At 42.3% G+C, this 18308-nt stretch overlaps 2 protein-coding genes across 2 annotated transcripts; both read right to left on the reverse strand.

The window, feature by feature from the left end:
• Positions 1–3620: 3620 nt before the first annotated feature.
• On the reverse strand, positions 3621–5345 carry LOC133640532 (thrombomodulin). The gene has a single exon (XM_062033997.1). The coding sequence runs from the start codon at positions 5326–5328 to the stop codon at positions 4234–4236; it is 1095 nt and encodes a 364-aa protein (XP_061889981.1). The 5' UTR covers positions 5329–5345; the 3' UTR covers positions 3621–4233.
• Positions 5346–16001: 10656 nt separating this feature from the next.
• LOC133640468 (complement component C1q receptor-like) lies at positions 16002–17995 on the reverse strand. Its single transcript, XM_062033910.1, has one exon. It carries the CDS (start codon positions 17882–17884, stop codon positions 16208–16210), a length of 1677 nt encoding a protein of 558 aa, XP_061889894.1. The 5' UTR covers positions 17885–17995; the 3' UTR covers positions 16002–16207.
• Positions 17996–18308: the final 313 nt, after the last annotated feature.

An 18308-nucleotide genomic window follows, 5' to 3' on the forward strand; every position in this document is an offset into this window, starting at 1 on the left:
AGGAGATCTTGCCCCAAGTGGAGGAGTTCAAGTACCTGGGAGTCTTGTTCCCGAGTGAGGGAAGAGTGGATGGTGAGATCGACAGGCGGATCGGTGCGGCGTCTTCAGTAATGCGGACGCTGTATCGATCCGTTGTGGTGAAGAAGGAGCTGAGCCGGAAGGCAAAGCTCTCAATTTACCGGTCGATCTACGTTCCCATCCTCACCTATGGTCATGAGCTTTGGGTTATGACCGAAAGGACAAGATCACGGGTACAAATGAGTTTCCTCCACCAGGTGGCGGGTCTCTCCCTTAGAGATAGGGTGAGAAGCTCTGTCATCCGGGGGGAACTCAAAGAAAAGCTGCTGCTCCTCCACATGGAGAGGAGCCAGATGAGGTGGTTCGGGCATCTGCTCAGGATGCCACCTGAACGCCTCCCTAGGGAGGTGTTTAGGGCACGTCCGACCGGCAGGAGGCCACGGGGAAGACCCAGGACACGTTGGGAAGACTATGACTCCCGGCTGGCCTGGGAACGCCTCGGGATCTGGACGAAGTGGCTGGGGAGAGGGAAGTCTGGGCTTCTCTGCTTAGGCTGCTGCCCCCGCGACCCGACCTCGGATAAGCGGAAGAAAATGGACGGATGGATGGATGTATTTATTTTGTTCATATCATTTATTTATCATCAACAAATGAATGGACAAATTCCCAAATAATTCAGTCATTTTGAACACTTTCAAGTAAAAAGTACCAAAGTCCGCAATGGTAATGATATAAATACTCTTCTCAGTATCGGTGTCGGGATCAACAACTGGTACTGTACTTACCTGGTATTGGGATCAATACCAACAGTTGGCATAGCAACCACCCAACTATTGTATCTCAGTAAAAAGGAGGTTTTGATGACTATTGTAGGTTTGTTTTGACACATTGGACACTATTTGTTACTGGATAAGAGCAAAAAGCTGGTCAGTGAGTTGCACACGCCTGACAGGGCAAAGTTTCTATCTTCTTTTTTGAAATGATTCATCTCTGTCCATCAATTTAACTTCTGTATTCCTAAAAGTGGTTTGGCCAAGCTTCTTAACTGACATTCTTCGAGTTACTTGTGAAAATGTGTACATGGATACAAGTGGCGTGTAGCAGCCAAAGATATCCAATAGAAGCTCATATCCGATATCAGCATGATCGACTCCAAGCATGGCGGAATCCTCTGCTGACTTTAAAGGTTCCATTTTTCAACAAGTCACACAAAATGCTACAATTTCATGTCATTTAACATTGTTTTTTTTATTATAGAGAAATAATAATTACACTGAATGTCACACATAAAAAAATAAGTGTTTTTAAAATAGCACCTCCCCCCTGAGACCCCAAAAGGGACAAGTGGTAGAAAATGGATGGAAGTATAAAAAACACCTCTATATTCTTATGCACTGATATTCTGAAATTCAATATTTATGGTGTGCTTGTCTATTTTTATTATACGACTTTCGAATTAATCGGGATTCTTACTTGTAACGATTCTTAATCGATTAAAAAAAATGTATCAAAAATAGATTTAAAAATAAGTATTAATGTTAATCCGTCCTGTCCAGCCATCCAGGCTCATCATATTGTTGATGTACAATTTTATTCAACAAAACCAAGTGTATTTGAAGTAATATATACATTTATCAGAGCTGTTATCTATTTTATGGATGTATTTATACATAGTTATACTTATTTTGCTGATATTGGACTGATATTATCAGTGCTGTAAAAAAATCAAGATACTGGAGTGTTATTTACCATAGGGCTGTCCAAAAAAAAAAACTATTTTCGAATTACTCGTGATTGTTATTTGTAGCAATTCTTAATCAATTTTAAATCTTTTTTTTAAATTGTTTTTAAATGTTTTTAAATATCTCCTGTCCAGCCACTTTATTAAATGTTTGGATACAATTGTATTAAAAAAAAAAAAAAAAGTTTTCTTTTAATTAATATAGAAATTAATCAGAGCTGTTTATCTATTTTATGGAGGAATGTAGTTCATCATAGAACTGGCACTCAATGTTACTAAAAAAAAGGATTGATTTTTGAATCGAGACTCCATTCTGATAGAATCGTTACCCCTAAAAATTGAATGGAGTGGTGTGGTGCCCACAGATTCACAGCCCGAACATGTACACATTCATAGAGTGGTGGTCAAAAGTGTACGTACACGTGTAATTGATTTAGCCATTCCTTTGCCACTTTTGAGGTGTGTTTGGGGTCATTGTCCTGTTGGAACACCCAACTGCGCCCAAGACCCAACGTCCGGGCTGATGATTTTTGCTTGTCCTGAACAATTTGGAGCTAATCCTAGACGGTAGGCATGGTATTCCTGGGATTAAAGGCCTCACCTTTTCTCCTCCAAACATATTGCTGGGTATTGTGGCCAAACAGCTCCATTTTTGTTCCATGTGACATCACATGGACAAAGATAAGACCTTCTGGAGGAAAGTTCTGTGGTCAGATGACACAAAAAGTGAGCTGTTTGGCCACAATACCCAGCAATATGTTTGGAGGAGAAAAGATGAGGCCTTTAATCCCAGGAACACCATTCCTACCGTCAAGCATGGTGGTGGTAGTATTATGCTCTGGGCCTGTTTTGCTGCCAATGGAACTGCTGCTTTAAATGGGACAATGAAAAAGGAGGATTAACTCCAAATTGTTCAGGACAAGCTAAAATCATCAGCCCGGAGGTTGGGTCTTGTTGGGTGTTCCAACAGCACAATGACCCCAAACACACCTCAAAAGTGGCAAAGGTATCAGGCTAGAATGAAGGTTTTAGAATGGCCTTCCCGAAGTCCTGACTTAAACGTGTGGACAATGCTGAAGAAACAAGTCCATGTCCGAAAAGCAACACATTTAGCTGAACTGCACCAATTTAGTGGTCAAGCAGAAGCTTGTGGATGGCTACCAAAAGTGCCTTATTGCAGGTCAACTTGCCAAGGGACATGTAAGCAAATATTAACATTGCTGTATGTATACTTTTGACCCTCACATTTTCAGTAGACACATAATAAATTCATAAAAGAAGCAAACTTCATGAATGTTTTGTTGTGAGCAACAAGTATGTGCTCCAATCACTACATCACAAAAAAAAATAAGAGTTGTAGAAATGATTGTAAAGTCAAGACAGCCATGACATGATGTTCTTTTGACCACGATTGTATATATATACACACTACCGTTCAAAATTTTGGGGTCACCCAAACAATTTAGTGGAATAGCCTTCATTTCTAAGAACAAGAATAGACTGTCGAGTTTCAGATGAAAGTTCTCTTTTTCTGGCCATTTTGAGCGTTGAATTGAGCCCACAAATGTGATGCTCCAGAAACTCAATCTGCTCAAAGGAAGGTCAGTTTTGTAGCTTCTGTAACGAGCTAAAGTGTTTTCAGATGTGTGAACATGATTGCACAAGGGTTTTCTAATCATCAATTAGCCTTCTGTGCCAATGAGCAAACACATTGTACCATTAGAACACTGGAGTGATAGTTGCTGGAAATGGACCTCTATACACCTATGTAGATATTGCACCAAAAAGCAGACATTTGCAGCTAGAATAGTCATTTACCACATTAGCAATGTATAGTGTGTATTTCTTTCAAGTTAAGACTAGTTTAAAGTTATCTTCATTGAAAAGTACAGTGCTTTTCCTTCAAAAATAAGGACATTTACATGTGACCCCAAACTTTTGAACGGTAGTGTACATACATACATACATACACATATGCAATATTGACCTCCATGTTATTTATATACTGTCATCTTTATCAACAATTATATTCAGGATATAACTTACTAAATATGTCCATTTTATCTCTAATACTGTTGGAGAAGAACAAAGCTTGTTTGGCAGTTCAAGTGCACTGTCGCCCCCTACAGGACCGGAGTGGAACTTCACAGTGCGACCTCACTTTGGCTTCGCTACACATCTTAAAAAAATATCAACTAGTCATCTACAGATGTTTGATTATTTCGATTTCCTCTGGCTAATAAGCTAAGCCGGCATGAATGTTGACTTGTATGTAGTTACCTTGTAGCAGCTAGCTCGGGTGCAATTACTGGAAGTTTCCAAAGGTTACAATCCTGGTATTTAATTGAGTTACGGTGAAAACTTCCGTCCACTAGAAATGCATATAATGCTGGATTGCTTGTTAATAATAACATCAAATCCAACCATTGAGTGAGGCAAGGCACAAGCTGGAAGCGGTGTTGGTATTTTCAACACTAAGAACTTCCCACTGCCATACCTGACATTTGGTTGGAAGTTTGCTCTCTGCGCTTGTGGTGCTTGATAACACAAAGCCTCACCACACATACAAACACCACCACGCACAAAGCCGCAAAGATCCACAGCCAGATAAAAGTGCCTGTGGACGCGGAGGAACCATTGGTGTGGTTGTCGGGTTTAGCGTAGCCTTTGACGGACGGAGTGGTGAGGACAAAACGCCTCTCCGTTACTTCGACGCAGTTCACCTGGTCTTTGAGCACGTAGCCGTCTTTACAGGAGCAGTAAAAACCTCCAAATGTGTTTTTACACCCTTGTTCACATTCGCCCATCTTACATTCGTCGATGTCCTCGCAGATTTTGCCGTTTAAGATGAAGCCGTCGGGGCAGAAGCAAGCATCGTTGGAGTTTCTCTCGCAGAAGGCGGGGCATCTCTCCCGGGCGCAGTGGATCTTACACCTCCTGGGGTCCGTGCGGTCGGGCGCAAACCCTCCGAAGCAGGAGCATTTGAAGCCGCCGTTGACGTCGGTGCAGTTTTGCTCACACGGGCCGTCCGAGCAGCCCTTGGAGCTCCGGAAGAAATCCCCATGGGACAATTCTCGCGCCTGGCATGCGTCTCTGTGGTGGCTTCTGCACAGGAAGCCGTCGATTCTCTCCGAGCACGGCCTTTCCGTCAACTTCTGGTCGTCGGAAAGCGACACGCAGCGTGGCGAACAGACCCTGACCGCGTCTTTCCAGGTGATGACAGATGGGAGGAAGTGGCTGAGTCGGCCACCAGAGGTCCACTCGTAGCCTCTCATGGGAGCGGAGAGGCTGCTGCAGGCCTCGGTCGGTAAGTACAGTCCAATCCAGAAGCTTCCGCCCAGTTCCCGCCTCACAACATGGAGTAATCTCTCATCCCCCGCTGATTGAAACGCCATTAGCTCTCCTTTCCCGGCTCGGCATCTCCGCTCGGCTGTTGTGAAATCCACCCGGTCTCGGCTGACGACCAAGCAGTCGCCCCCGATGCAGAAAGGTCTGCAAGTGGCGCTCGTTTCCCAACAGAGGCACATCAGAGGCAACGCCATGAGCGTTTGGATACGCAAGCAGGCCATGTTGCTGCGCTCTAGTTCATCTTTCAAATGTTGGCTTGTTGGTGGCCGACTCAGAGTCCGGCAGGATACTGCGGAAGGAACGTTCAAGGCGGGAAGGAAATGAGATAAAAACTTAACTGCTGTGTTTTTCCAGTGTGAGGCCCAGAGACCACGGCACTTCAAATAGAATACATGACTTATATTTACACAAAACATCATTGAATGTACAGAAAAGTTGGCCAGTAAGAGCAGATACAGATCCATGCGGATGTACTTATGACTTTGTTCATAGGAAATGGATGTTCAGTTGTGTTCATAAACAAATGCAACACTATCCCCAAATCAAAGCACTCTTCACCTCCCGGCTGTTTTTAGTCCAACTCTAGACATCCTTACAACATTTCTAGTCTCATATCAGCTGCTCCATCTCAATCCTACAATGGAACGTGGCTGAATCACACTGACATAATCGGTTGTCAACATAACTGGAAACAGCCATTGTTTGAAGATAGACGTGAAAGTGTGTGACTGCGACAAGAGACATGTAGTCCCCATCAAAAGTGTACAAACACTTGTAAACAACATCAATGTTTATTTATATAGCCCTGAATCACGAGTGTCTCAAAGGGCTGCACAAGCCACAACGACATCCTCGGTTCAGAGCCCACATCAGGGCAGGGAAAAACTCACAACCCAGTGGGATGTCAATATGAATGACTAAGAGAAACCTTGGAGAGGACCGCATATGTGAGGACTCTCCCCTGGGCGACCGGTGCAATGGACGTCGAGTGGCATAATAGTGTGAGAGTCCAGTCCATAGTGGATCTAACATAATAGTGTGAGAGTCCAGTCCATAGTGGATCTAACATAATAGTGTGAGAGTCCAGTCCATAGTGGATCTAACATAATAGTGAGAGTCCAGTCCATAGTGGATCTAACATAATACTGTGAGAGTCCAGTCCATAGTGGATCTAACATAATAGTGTGAGAGTCCAGTCCATAGTAGATCTAACATAATAGTGTGAGAGTCCAGTCCATAGTGGATCTAACATAATAGTGTGAGAGTCCAGTCCATAGTGGATCTAACATAATAGTGTGAGAGTCCAGTCCATAGTGGATCTAACATAATAGTGTGAGAGTCCAGTCCATAGTGGATCTAACATAATAGTGAGAGTCCAGTCCATAGTGGATCTAACATAATAGTGTGAGAGTCCAGTCCATAGTGGATCTAACATAATAGTGTGAGAGTCCAGTCCATAGTGGATCTAACATAATAGTGTGAGAGTCCAGTCCATAGTGGATCTAACATAATAGTGAGAGTCCAGTCCATAGTGGATCTGACATAATAGTGTGAGAGTCCAGTCCATAGTGGATCTAACATAATAGTGTGAGAGTCCAGTCCATAGTGGATCTAACATAATAGTCTGAGTCCAGTCCATAGTGGATCTAACATAATAGTGTGAGAGTCCAGTCCATAGTGGATCTAGCATAATAGTGAGAGTTCAGTCCATAGTGGATCTAACATAATAGTGTAAGAGTCCAGTCCATAGTGGATCTAACATAATAGTGTGAGAGTCCAGTCCATAGTGGATCTAACGTAATAGTGTGAGAGTCCAGTCCATAGTAGATCTAACATAATAGTGTGAGAGTCCAGTCCATAGTGGATCTAACATAATATTGTGAGAGTCCAGTCCATAGTGGATCTAACATAATAGTGTGAGAGTCCAGTCCATAGTGGATCTAACATAATAGTGTGAGAGTCCAGTCCATAGTGGATCTAACATAATAGTGTGAGTGTCCAGTCCATAGTGGATCTAACATAATAGTGAGAGTCCAGTCCATAGTGGATCTAACATAATAGTGTGAGAGTCCAGTCCATAGAGGATCTAACATAATAGTGAGAGTCCAGTCCATAGTGGATCTAACATAATAGTGAGAGTCCAGTCCATAGTGGATCTAACATAATAGTGAGAGTCCAGTCCATAGTGGATCTAACATAATAGTGTGAGAGTCCAGTCCATAGTGGATCTAACATAATAGTGTGAGAGTCCAGTCCATAGTGGATCTAACATAATAGTGAGAGTCCAGTCCATAGTGGATCTAACATAATAGTGAGAGTCCAGTCCATAGTGGATCTAACATAATAGTGTGAGAGTCCAGTCCATAGTGGATCTAACATAATAGTGTGAGAGTCCAGTCCATAGTGGATCTAACATAATAGTGAGAGTCCAGTCCATAGTGGATCTAACATAATAGTGAGAGTCCAGTCCATAGTGGATCTAACATAATAGTGTGAGAGTCCAGTCCATAGTGGATCTAACATAATAGTGAGAGAGTCCAGTCCATAGTGGATCTAACATAATAGTGTGAGAGTCCAGTCCATAGTGGATCTAACATAATAGTGTGAGAGTCCAGTCCATAGTGGATCTAACATAATAGTGTGAGAGTCCAGTCCATAGTGGATCTAACATAATAGTGAGAGTCCAGTCCATAGTGGATCTAACATAATAGTGTGAGAGTCCAGTCCATAGTGGATCTAACATAATAGTGTGAGAGTCCAGTCCGTAGTGGATCTAACATAATAGTGAGAGAGTCCAGTCCATAGTGGATCTAACATAATAGTGAGAGTCCAGTCCATAGTGGATCTAACATAATATTGTGAGAGTCCAGTCCATAGTGGATCTAACATAATAGTGTGAGAGTCCAGTCCGTAGTGGATCTAACATAATAGTGAGAGAGTCCAGTCCATAGTGGATCTAACATAATAGTGTGAGAGTCCAGTCCATAGTGGATCTAACATAATAGTGTGAGAGTCCAGTCCGTAGTGGATCTAACATAATAGTGAGAGAGTCCAGTCCATAGTGGATCTAACATAATAGTGTGAGAGTCCAGTCCATAGTGGATCTAACATAAAAGTCTTATATAAGTGTTATAATGAAGGCATACACATGATGTAAGTGTCTATATTAGCCTACTATCAAAATGACTACGTGTCGCAAGTTACCTGACGTTAACAGAAATGTTGAAATGTAATATTTATTCTACACATTTTTTACAACATGGGAACACATTAGTAAACTTCTCACAGGATGAGATAACTCCTGGTAATGACTGTCTCAGAATGGCCAAAGGTGTAGATGTGTGTGTCCAAGTTAAAGGTGTAGATGTGTGTGTCCAAGTTAAAGGTGTAGATGTGTGTGTCCAAGTTAAAGGTGTAGATGTGTGTGTCCAAGTTAAAGGTATAGATGTGTGTGTCCAAGTTAAAGGTATAAATGTGTGTGTCCAAGTTAAAGGTATAAATGTGTGTGTCCAAGTTAAAGTTGTAGATGTGTGTGTCCAAGTTAAAGGTGTAGATGTGTGTGTCCAAGTTAAAGGTGTAGATGTGTGTGTCCAAGTTAAAGGTATAAATGTGTGTGTGTCCAAGTTAAAGGTGTAGATGTGTGTGTCCAAGTTAAAGGTATAGATGTGTGTGTAGAAGTTAAAGGTGTAGATGTGTGTGTCCAAGTTAAAGGTGTAGATGTGTGTGTCCAAGTTAAAAGGTATAGATGTGTGTGTCCAAGTTAAAGGTGTAGATGTGTGTGTCCAAGTTAAAGGTGTAGATGTGTGTGTCCAAGTTAAAGGTGTAGATGTGTGTGTCCAAGTTAAAGGTGTAGATGTGTGTGTCCAAGTTAAAGGTATAGATGTGTGTGTCCAAGTTAAAGGTATAGATGTGTGTGTCCAAGTTAAAGGTGTAGATGTGTGTGTCCAAGTTAAAGGTGTAGATGTGTGTGTCCAAGTTAAAGGTGTAGATGTGTGTGTCCAAGTTAAAGGTGTAGATGTGTGTGTCCAAGTTAAAGGTGTAGATGTGTGTGTCCAAGTTAAAGGTGTAGATGTGTGTGTCCAAGTTAAAGGTGTAGATGTGTGTGTCCAAGTTAAAGGTGTAGATGTGTGTGTCCAAGTTAAAGGTGTAGATGTGTGTGTCCAAGTTAAAGGTGTAGATGTGTGTGTCCAAGTTAAAGGTGTAGATGTGTGTGTCCAAGTTAAAGGTGTAGATGTGTGTGTCCAAGTTAAAGGTGTAGATGTGTGTGTCCAAGTTAAAGGTGTAGATGTGTGTGTCCAAGTTAAAGGTGTAGATGTGTGTGTCCAAGTTAAAGGTGTAGATGTGTGTGTCCAAGTTAAAGGTGTAGATGTGTGTGTCCAAGTTAAAGGTGTAGATGTGTGTGTCCAAGTTAAAGGTATAGATGTGTGTGTCCAAGTTAAAGGAAACGTCAGGCTGTCTTCTTCTAATAGATTTATTACAATCTTTGCAAGCTGGGTAACATTTGCTGTGGTCTGGAACAACATGGCACACAAACAAGTATGAGAAATGCAGCCAATATTACATCCAGACAATGTGTCATGAGACATGCAAATATAAATGATATACAGAGAGGACATAAGTCAAATAAATTAAATGAGCTCAAATATAGCTACAAACGAGGCATAATGATGCAATATGTACATACAGCTAGCCTAAATAGCATGTTAGCATCGATTAGCTTGCAGTCATGCAGTGACCAAATATGCCTGATTAGCACTCCAACAAGTCAATAACATCAACATAGTTCACGCACAGCATAAAACATTTGGTGGACAAAATGAGACAAAGAAGGAGTGGCATAAAACACGTCTTTCTGTGGCAGCGTCGGAGAAAGTTGTACATGTAAACAAACTACGGTGAGTTCATTGTCCGCTGAAATGAGTAGGAACAAATGGCGTTTGCCAAATGCTCTCCTCAGTGTAGCACAGAGGTGTCAAAGTCATTCTAGATGGAGACAAATCTACTCCCAAGTGGGCCGGACTGGTAACATCACGGCCCGATAACTCAAAAATAAAGACAACTTCAGATTGTTTTCTTTGTTTAAAAATAGAACAAGCACATTCTGAAATTGTACAAGTCAGGGGTGTCAAAAGTACGGCCCAAGGGCCAGGTCAGGCCCACGGACAGGTTTTATCCGGTACGTTTGCTCATTTAAAAAATTCAATTTTTGAATGAAACAGCTGTTTTAAATGTGTCCACTAGATGTCACAATCAGTCCAGGGAAATGATCAAACTACATAATTAACATCCTGTAATTTCATTTTGATACCATTTTTTTATTGTGATAGATTGACAATTAACATGATCACATAATGTATTCAGAAAATATAAATAAGGACAAATAAAGTATATATAATATTACCGTATTTCCTTGAATTGGCGCAGGGAATATAGTATTGGCACGTCTAGAATTACTGCCGGGTCAAACTGGTTCCTCAAAATAATTAACGCATGCTTGGCCTTATCACCGGTTCATTATTAACGCCGGATCAAATTCGTTTCGCAAAATATTAATTTTATTATCGTATGTCTATAATTTTCGCCGGGTCAAACTCGTTTCGCAAAATATTTAGCATATGTCTAGAACTTCCGCCGTTACGTCACGAGTGACGCTTTACCTGTCCTCATTTTCAAAATGGAGGAAGCTGCTTTCAGTAGTTTGCAATCGCACAAAGGAAAAAAGATAAAGTTATTCACTAGGATTTAAGGTCCAAGCTATTAAATACCGGTACGGTATGCTAAAAAGAACAGTAAGCAGCTATGTTTTATTAATATACCGTAGCTGCGTGTGTCAAATACTGTATAAGTCATTAAATGACTCCCGCCTCCTGGTGGTAGAGGGCGCTACTGATCCTTCTTGCGACTTCCGGTACTGCAGAAGAAGTGACAACACGCAGCAACAGATCGTCTTTTTTTTCCTCTCGCCTGAACTTTTAACAAGGAGGATTACATACCGCTATCTCAAATAAAAGAGTTTTCTAAACTGGACTTTCAATGGAAGCAGGAGGTAATAATTAAAGAATATCTCCATCGAGACAGAGAGACTTTTAAAACGGAAGAAAGAAAATAAGGCAGACTTCTATAAACAAGTTATCCATGCTTTTGGTCAGAAGGAGCTGCAAATGGACTCCATTTATAAGTACAGGTAAGACCATAATAACGTTTTTTTTTAATTAAATGTGCTTTTCATGATGGTATGCTTACATCACACTCAAAGCGCACGCCTAAATTTACCGCATTCCTTTTGGTAAACGGCGGAGTGAGAAGAGGTTTTAAAATAATTAGCGCATGCACAGCCATCCCGCAGGCTTCCGGTAAACGCCGGAGTGACAGGAGGTTTTAAATTAAGTAGCGCCCCTGCGGCTATTCAAGGAAATACGGTAACCGCAACAAGTAATTGTAAAAAAAAAAAATCCAACATTCTGATTTGTACATTGTCAGAATGTGCTTGTTCTATTTTTAAACAAAACAATCTGAAGTTGTCTTTATTTTGAAGTTATCCTGCCGTGATTTTAGCAGTCCGGCCCACTCGGGAGTAGATTTTTCTCCATCTAAAATGAGTTTGACGCCCCTGGTACAAATCATAATGTTGTTGTTGTTTTTTTTACAGTTACCTGTTGCGGTTAATAGTATTCTATCTTTATTTGTCCTTGTTTATATTTTCTGAATAAATTATGTGATAATGTAATTTTCAATTTAAAAAGATAAAAAACTTTTATCAAAATCAAATTACAGGATGTTATTTATGTAGCTTGATCATTTTCCTCGACTGACGTACTAACATGTGGTTTATTTTGTAGATATGTAGCATTGTCTACAACAGGGGTGTCCAAACTTTTTCCACTGAGGGCCACACACGGGAAAATTAAAGCATGCGGGGGCCAATTTGATATTTTTCATTTTCAAAACCATAACAAAATATATGGATTTTTTTAAATTAATTTTTTTTACCTTTAGGGCTCCCGGGAACCATAAAGGGTCTCAATTATTAAAATGTTAAAATTTGTTAAAAAAAAGTTAAATTATTATTTTTTAAATTTATTTAACGCTTACAGTAAATCTCTACAGCAGGGGTGTCCAAACTTTTTCCACTGAGGGCCACACACGGGAAAATTAAAGCATGCGGGGGCCAATTTGATATTTTTCATTTAGAAAACCATAACAAAATATATGGATTTTTTTAAATTAATTTTTTTTACCTTTAGGGCTCCCGGGAACCATAAAGGGTCTCAATTATTAAAATGTTAAAATTTGTTAAAAAAAAGTTAAATTATTATTTTTTAAATTTATTTAACGCTTACAGTAAATCTCTACAGCAGGGGTGTCCAAACTTTTTCCACTGAGGGCCGCACATTGAAAAATCAAAGCAATTAATTTGATATTTTTTATTTTAAAAACCAATACAATATATGTATAAAAAATATACATTTAGGCCTCCACTCAGGCTTGATCCCGGGACCCCCAAAGGGTTTTGGTCCAAAAAATATAAAAAATGTGTCATTATTCAGTATTATTATTTGTGTTATTATTCAAGTTTTTCAATCTCTAGATCAACATTAGGTCTATCTGTCAATATAACATGTTTTAAAGATTTAAATGGTATGCTCTTTTTGTCAAAGAAAACCCTTTTTTTTAATGAAAAAAACACAAAATATGCAATATTTTCACCCAATACAATTTTTAAGTGGGATATTTGAGATTATATAATAATTGGAGCCTTAAAAAGGTCAATAACTCATAACACCATTGATTTTAATTCATTATTATTTTTTGAGCAATGACACTTAAAAACTAATCACACTACAATTGTAGGGGATCCAAAAGGGTCCCACTCATTAAAGTGTTTTTTTTACTGTTTACTTTCAACACAATAATCTCGAGATCAACTTCAGGGGCCGTACTTATCAAGCTTCTTAGAGTGCCATTTTTCACTTAAGTCCTGAGAATTTGCGAAATGTAGTCCTACTCTCAAACTTAAGAATAAAAGCTTTTTATCAACGTTCTTAAGTCTAAGAATCACTCCTACTCTCCACGATATTTAAGAGACCTTCAGAGGTGTCTTAAGTGGTTAGGAGTTGCCAGCAGGGGGTGGCACTGAGGCGAAGGAGACGTGCGCGAACGTTCAGGGAACGGAACAATGTTTTTTTTTTTTGATGACGAGCAGCTGATCAAACGGTATCGTTTAGACAGAGCGGATATTATTTTTGTCACAGATTTAATACTTTTCGATTCCTTGTTGATTTCTGCATGTGTCTGCAGTGGGCTCGTATATATAGAGCCACCCACACCAGTTTCAAATTAGTTGCCTAATTAATGAATTGGAAAGAAAATGTTATGACAGTAGCGTATGTGTGTGGCCGTGAGGTGAGTGACATCAGTGAGTGTGTGGGCGATAGAAGAGAGGGAGCGGTAGCGTGAGTGCCGGCGGGGACTAGTTTGTTTTGTATTATTTTGTAGTTTATTGTCAAAATATACACTCCCATTGTCCACTTAAATATTTCCAAGATATTTCTTTATTCTTAGACAACGGATTCCCTTCCGTGATTGGTCATTTCTATGGACACAGAAATGACGTCACCTAAAATTGCGTTTACGGCACATAGTAATGTCGTAATTCAGCTCTGAGTGTGACACTTACGATTCAGTCCTACACTTCGCTGAAAGTGTGAGTAAGACGCTTGATAACTAACTTTTAAGTGCAGCTTTCAGCGAAGAATTTATTTACTCTTAAGTCAACTCTTAGCAGACTTCTTAGGAGTCATTCTAAGAAGCTTGATAAGAACGGCCCCAGATCTATCTGTCAATTATACGTTTTATTGTTGTTTATGTTTTTTGGTTGTTCGTTTTAGGCCCTTCTTTAAAAAAACAGCTCGTTTTTTTACATGGCAAACAAAATATGCAACATTTTCCCAAAAAAATATCTCAAAATATTTCATGTGACGTAATTGGAGCCTTGAATAGGTCAATAATTCATAATGACATTGATTTTGATTCATTATTATTTTTTAAAGATAGAAACAGCCTACATGGCAGCTTTGTGTGATTAGAGTAAACATTGCGACATTTTCGTGTTACATTTCACCTCTTTGCTCTTTAAATACCACTTTTAATGTTTTTTATTTTTTTCAATCGTATTTTTAAAATGTGCCGTGGGGCCGTTAAAAAATGACCTGCGGGCCGCACTTTGGACACCCCTGATCTACAAAGATACAAATAATTGATATTGCGACATCCAGTGGACACATTTAGAACAGCAGTTTTTTTTCATTCAAAAATTAATTTTTATACTCAGCCAACTCATCTCGCGGGCCGGATAAAACCTGTTCACGGGTCTGATCCGGCCCTCGGGCCGTACGTTTGACACACCCGGTGTAGCTTGTTGAATATAAACACTGGGATTTCTAACAATTAGGACGGTTCTAAAGCCGCGGGTTGCCGACAAGAAATCAATAATGTTTGGTAAAAAAAAAAATAGGCCGCGATGTAAATGTATTTAGAACATGAAGTTATATGGGACTGCTCTGTATCCAACTTTGAGTGTCATCAGTAGACTGTTTTGATGGTTTGCTGACATACTTTTTTCTCTATTTCTGCTAATACAGTGGTGGTCAAAAGTGTACGTACACGTGTAAAGAACATCATGTCATGGCTGTCTTGACTTTACAATCATTTCTTATTATTTTGTGATGTAGTGATTGGAGCACATACTTGTTGCTCACAAATAACATTCATGAAGTTTGCTTCTTTTATGAATTTATTATGGCTCTACTGAAAATGTGAGCTGGGTCAAAAGTATACATACAGCAATGTTAATATTTGCTTACATGTCCCTTGGCAAGTTGACCTGCAATAAGGCGCTTTTGGTAGCCATCCACAAGCTTCTGCTTGACCACTAAATTGCTGCAGTTCAGCTAAATGTGTTGCTTTTCTGACATGGACTTGTTTCTTCAGCATTGTCCACACCTTTAAGTCAGGCCATTCTAAAACCTTCATTCTAGCCTGATTTAGCCATTCCTTTACCACTTTTGAGGTGTGTTTGGGGTCATTGTCCTGTTGGAACACCCAACTGCGCCCAAGACCCAACCTCCGTCCGGGCTGAGGATTTTAGCTTGTCCTGAACAATTTGGAGCTAATCCTCCTTTTTCCTTGTCCTATATATCAATATAAAACTATATTGATCAATTAATTTATAGAACACTATTATTGTCAACACTATTATTCCGGTTCTCGCCCGGAAAAGGGTGGAGTTCCATCTCCGGGTTGGGGAGGAGATCTTGCCCCAAGTGGAGGAGTTCAAGTACCTGGGAGTCTTGTTCACGAGTGAGGGAAGAGTGGATGGTGATATCGACAGGCAGATCGGTGTGGCGTCTTCAGTAATGCGGACGTCATATCGATCCGTTGAGCTGAGCCGGAAGGCAAAGCTCTCAATTTACCGGTCGATCTACGTTCCCATCCTCACCTATGGTCATGAGCTTTGGGTTATGACCGAAAGGACAAGATCACGGGTACAAGCGGCCCAAATGAGTTTCCTCCGCCGGGTGGCGGGTCTCTCCCTTAGAGATAGGGTGAGAAGCTCTGTCAACCGGGGGGAGCTCAAAGTAAAGCCGCTGCTCCTCCACATGGAGAGGAGCCAGATGAGGTGGTTCGGGCATCTGGTCAGGATGCCACATGAACGCCTCCCTAGGGAGGTGTTTAGGGCACGTCCGACCGGTAGGAGGCCACGGGGAAGACCCAGGACACGTTGGGTAGACTATGTCTCCCGGCTGGCCTGGGAACGCCTCGGGATCCCCTGGGAGGAGCTGGACGAAGTGGCTGGGGAGAGGAAAGTCTGGGCTTCCCTGCTTAGGCTGCTGCCCTCGCGACCCGACCTCGGATAAGCGGAAGAAGATGGATGGATGGATGGACTATTATTGTCATATTCTTGTGCTGGCAATCAACAACAGGTCAACCCTAGAGTTGTCTGTGAGTGCATGGGAGTGTGCAAGGAATCAGAAAGAAAGAGAACATAAGAATGCATGAAGATAAATTATACAGACAACGAAGGCAGTTCCCTCCATGAGGTCATAGGTCATCAGTTAAAATGGATTCATAGAGTTTCTCGAGGCGTGGGTCTAAACCGGAGGACACCCAACAATAACCGTCCGTCGCCGTTTTCTTTGCTTCCTTTCTAGCCCGACTGCAGCGGACGATGGCGACGGTCATTGTTGCCAGGACCAAAAGCAGCAAAGGAAGGACTGAGCCCAGCACACAGATCAGCACTCTGGAGCTGGCCGCCTTGGCGCTGGCGGCCAGGGACGCGTTGCTCGGCGTGACAGTCGGCACGTGCGGGGGAGCAACATCCGCGGGAGTGGATCTCTGGAGCTCCACTGCCATCGTAGACACGGTCTCAGTGACGGTGGCATGTGTCGCCTGCCCCTTTAACTCATGCAACGGTGCATCGGTCACGTCCGGAACACAGTCTGTTCCGGTGGTGTCCGCACGCAACCCCCCGGGGCATACGCACCTGAAACTCCCTTCGGTGTTGACGCATTCGAAGTGACAGCGCTCGGCGGTGCATTCGTCGACGTCCGTGCACGAGTAGCCGTCCGCTGACAATGTGAAGCCATCTTGGCAGTAGCAGAAGAAGGATCCGAGTGTGTTCAAGCAGCCGTGTTCACATTCGGAGTGTGCACACTCGTCTAAATCCAGACATTTGCCATGAAGCATTTGGAAGCCATCCTTACATGCGCACACGTAGCTGCCATGTGTGTTGACACACCAATGATCAGGGCATGCGTGCGGTTGTTGGCACTCGTCAGTGTCAGAGCAGTTACGTAGGTTTGCCTCCAGTTTGAACCCGTCGGGACACTTGCAGACCGGTCCAGACTCCCCCGCCGAGCACTCGTATTCACAAGCGTCCGCGGCGCACACGCCTTGTGGCTTACAAGAACGTCCGTCCTCCTCAATGGTGAAACCTTGGTTACAGAGGCATCGGACCTGATCCGAGTCCTGCAGGCACAAATGTTCACACCCGCCGTTGTTGACCGCACATTTCCCCTTCTCGGTCTCACAAAACGGACCTTGCACAGTCCACTGATACTCATCGTTGCTCCGCATGCACACAGAAAAGTGGGACTCCTGAGCACCGCACGTGACCTTGGCGTATGTTCCGAGTGGCAGGGATGTGATCTCAGCTTGCAGGGGTTCCTCGGAGAAAGGAGCCGTGTATGATATACGTCCGGAGCCCGACACAAGCAGCGCATCGCACATTCCTTTGAAGTAAAACTTACACACATAAAAGGCGGGAGTTTTGCAAGGTCCGGCAGTCCATTTCAAAGTGTTCTCACCTGTGGGGTTGTAGGTAATCCGCACGCATCGCTCAGTGCACGTGTCCACGGGCTCTTTCTCCCAGTTGGAGAAGTGCGGGTCTCCCCCCCCAGAGATCCACTTGAAGCCTCTGAGTGGCTTGTCGGCTAACACGCAATCCCCTTTATGCAGCTTTAACCCGATCCAGAACTTAAAATGCTCGTCCTGCTGGACCAACGAGAGGAGCGAGTGGAGATGATGGTCCTCTTCTTTGTCTTTGACTGTCATCAGGTAGCCTCCATTATCGAAACAGCTTCGATCGGCCTGGTCAAAGCTCACCTTCTGCGTGTGTAGCGTGAAGCAGGCGTTGGAAGTGCACATTGTTTCATATCCAATGCCAAGAAATCCTCCAAAGCGGGTGATGAGCAGCAGTGCTAGGAAAGTGGGCCGCATTGTCGCACTCACGACGGCAGTTCCAACTGATGGGTCCTGAGAGTTTTCATGCGGACTGGGAGCAATATTTGGAGTTCCTTTGTGCTGGCGTGGCTCTGAAAGTACCGTTCATGTTGCTGTATCCTGTTTGGGACACAAACTAAAGGCGGAAACAATGTTTAGCCGCAGTTATGGCTCCTTTCTTTTCTCCTCCGCTGGCTATTTCCGTTTGTGGCTAGCAAACAATGGTGCCCTCCGCGGTGTTTTGACTGCTTCTCCAGATGTCTCCGGCCCCAACGGACTTTGGGGCTTTTAAGCTGACTCCCTTAATTGTAGTGAGTCACAATGCACACGCATGCTGGGGGTCACATGGCCTCAGACGTGTCGTGACATCACAATTGGAAAGTGAAGATGGATGCCTGGGGAGGAAACAAGTCAGTGGGCT

This window comes from Entelurus aequoreus, linkage group LG23, assembly GCF_033978785.1.
Source record: "Entelurus aequoreus isolate RoL-2023_Sb linkage group LG23, RoL_Eaeq_v1.1, whole genome shotgun sequence".
NCBI lineage: Eukaryota > Metazoa > Chordata > Actinopteri > Syngnathiformes > Syngnathidae > Entelurus > Entelurus aequoreus.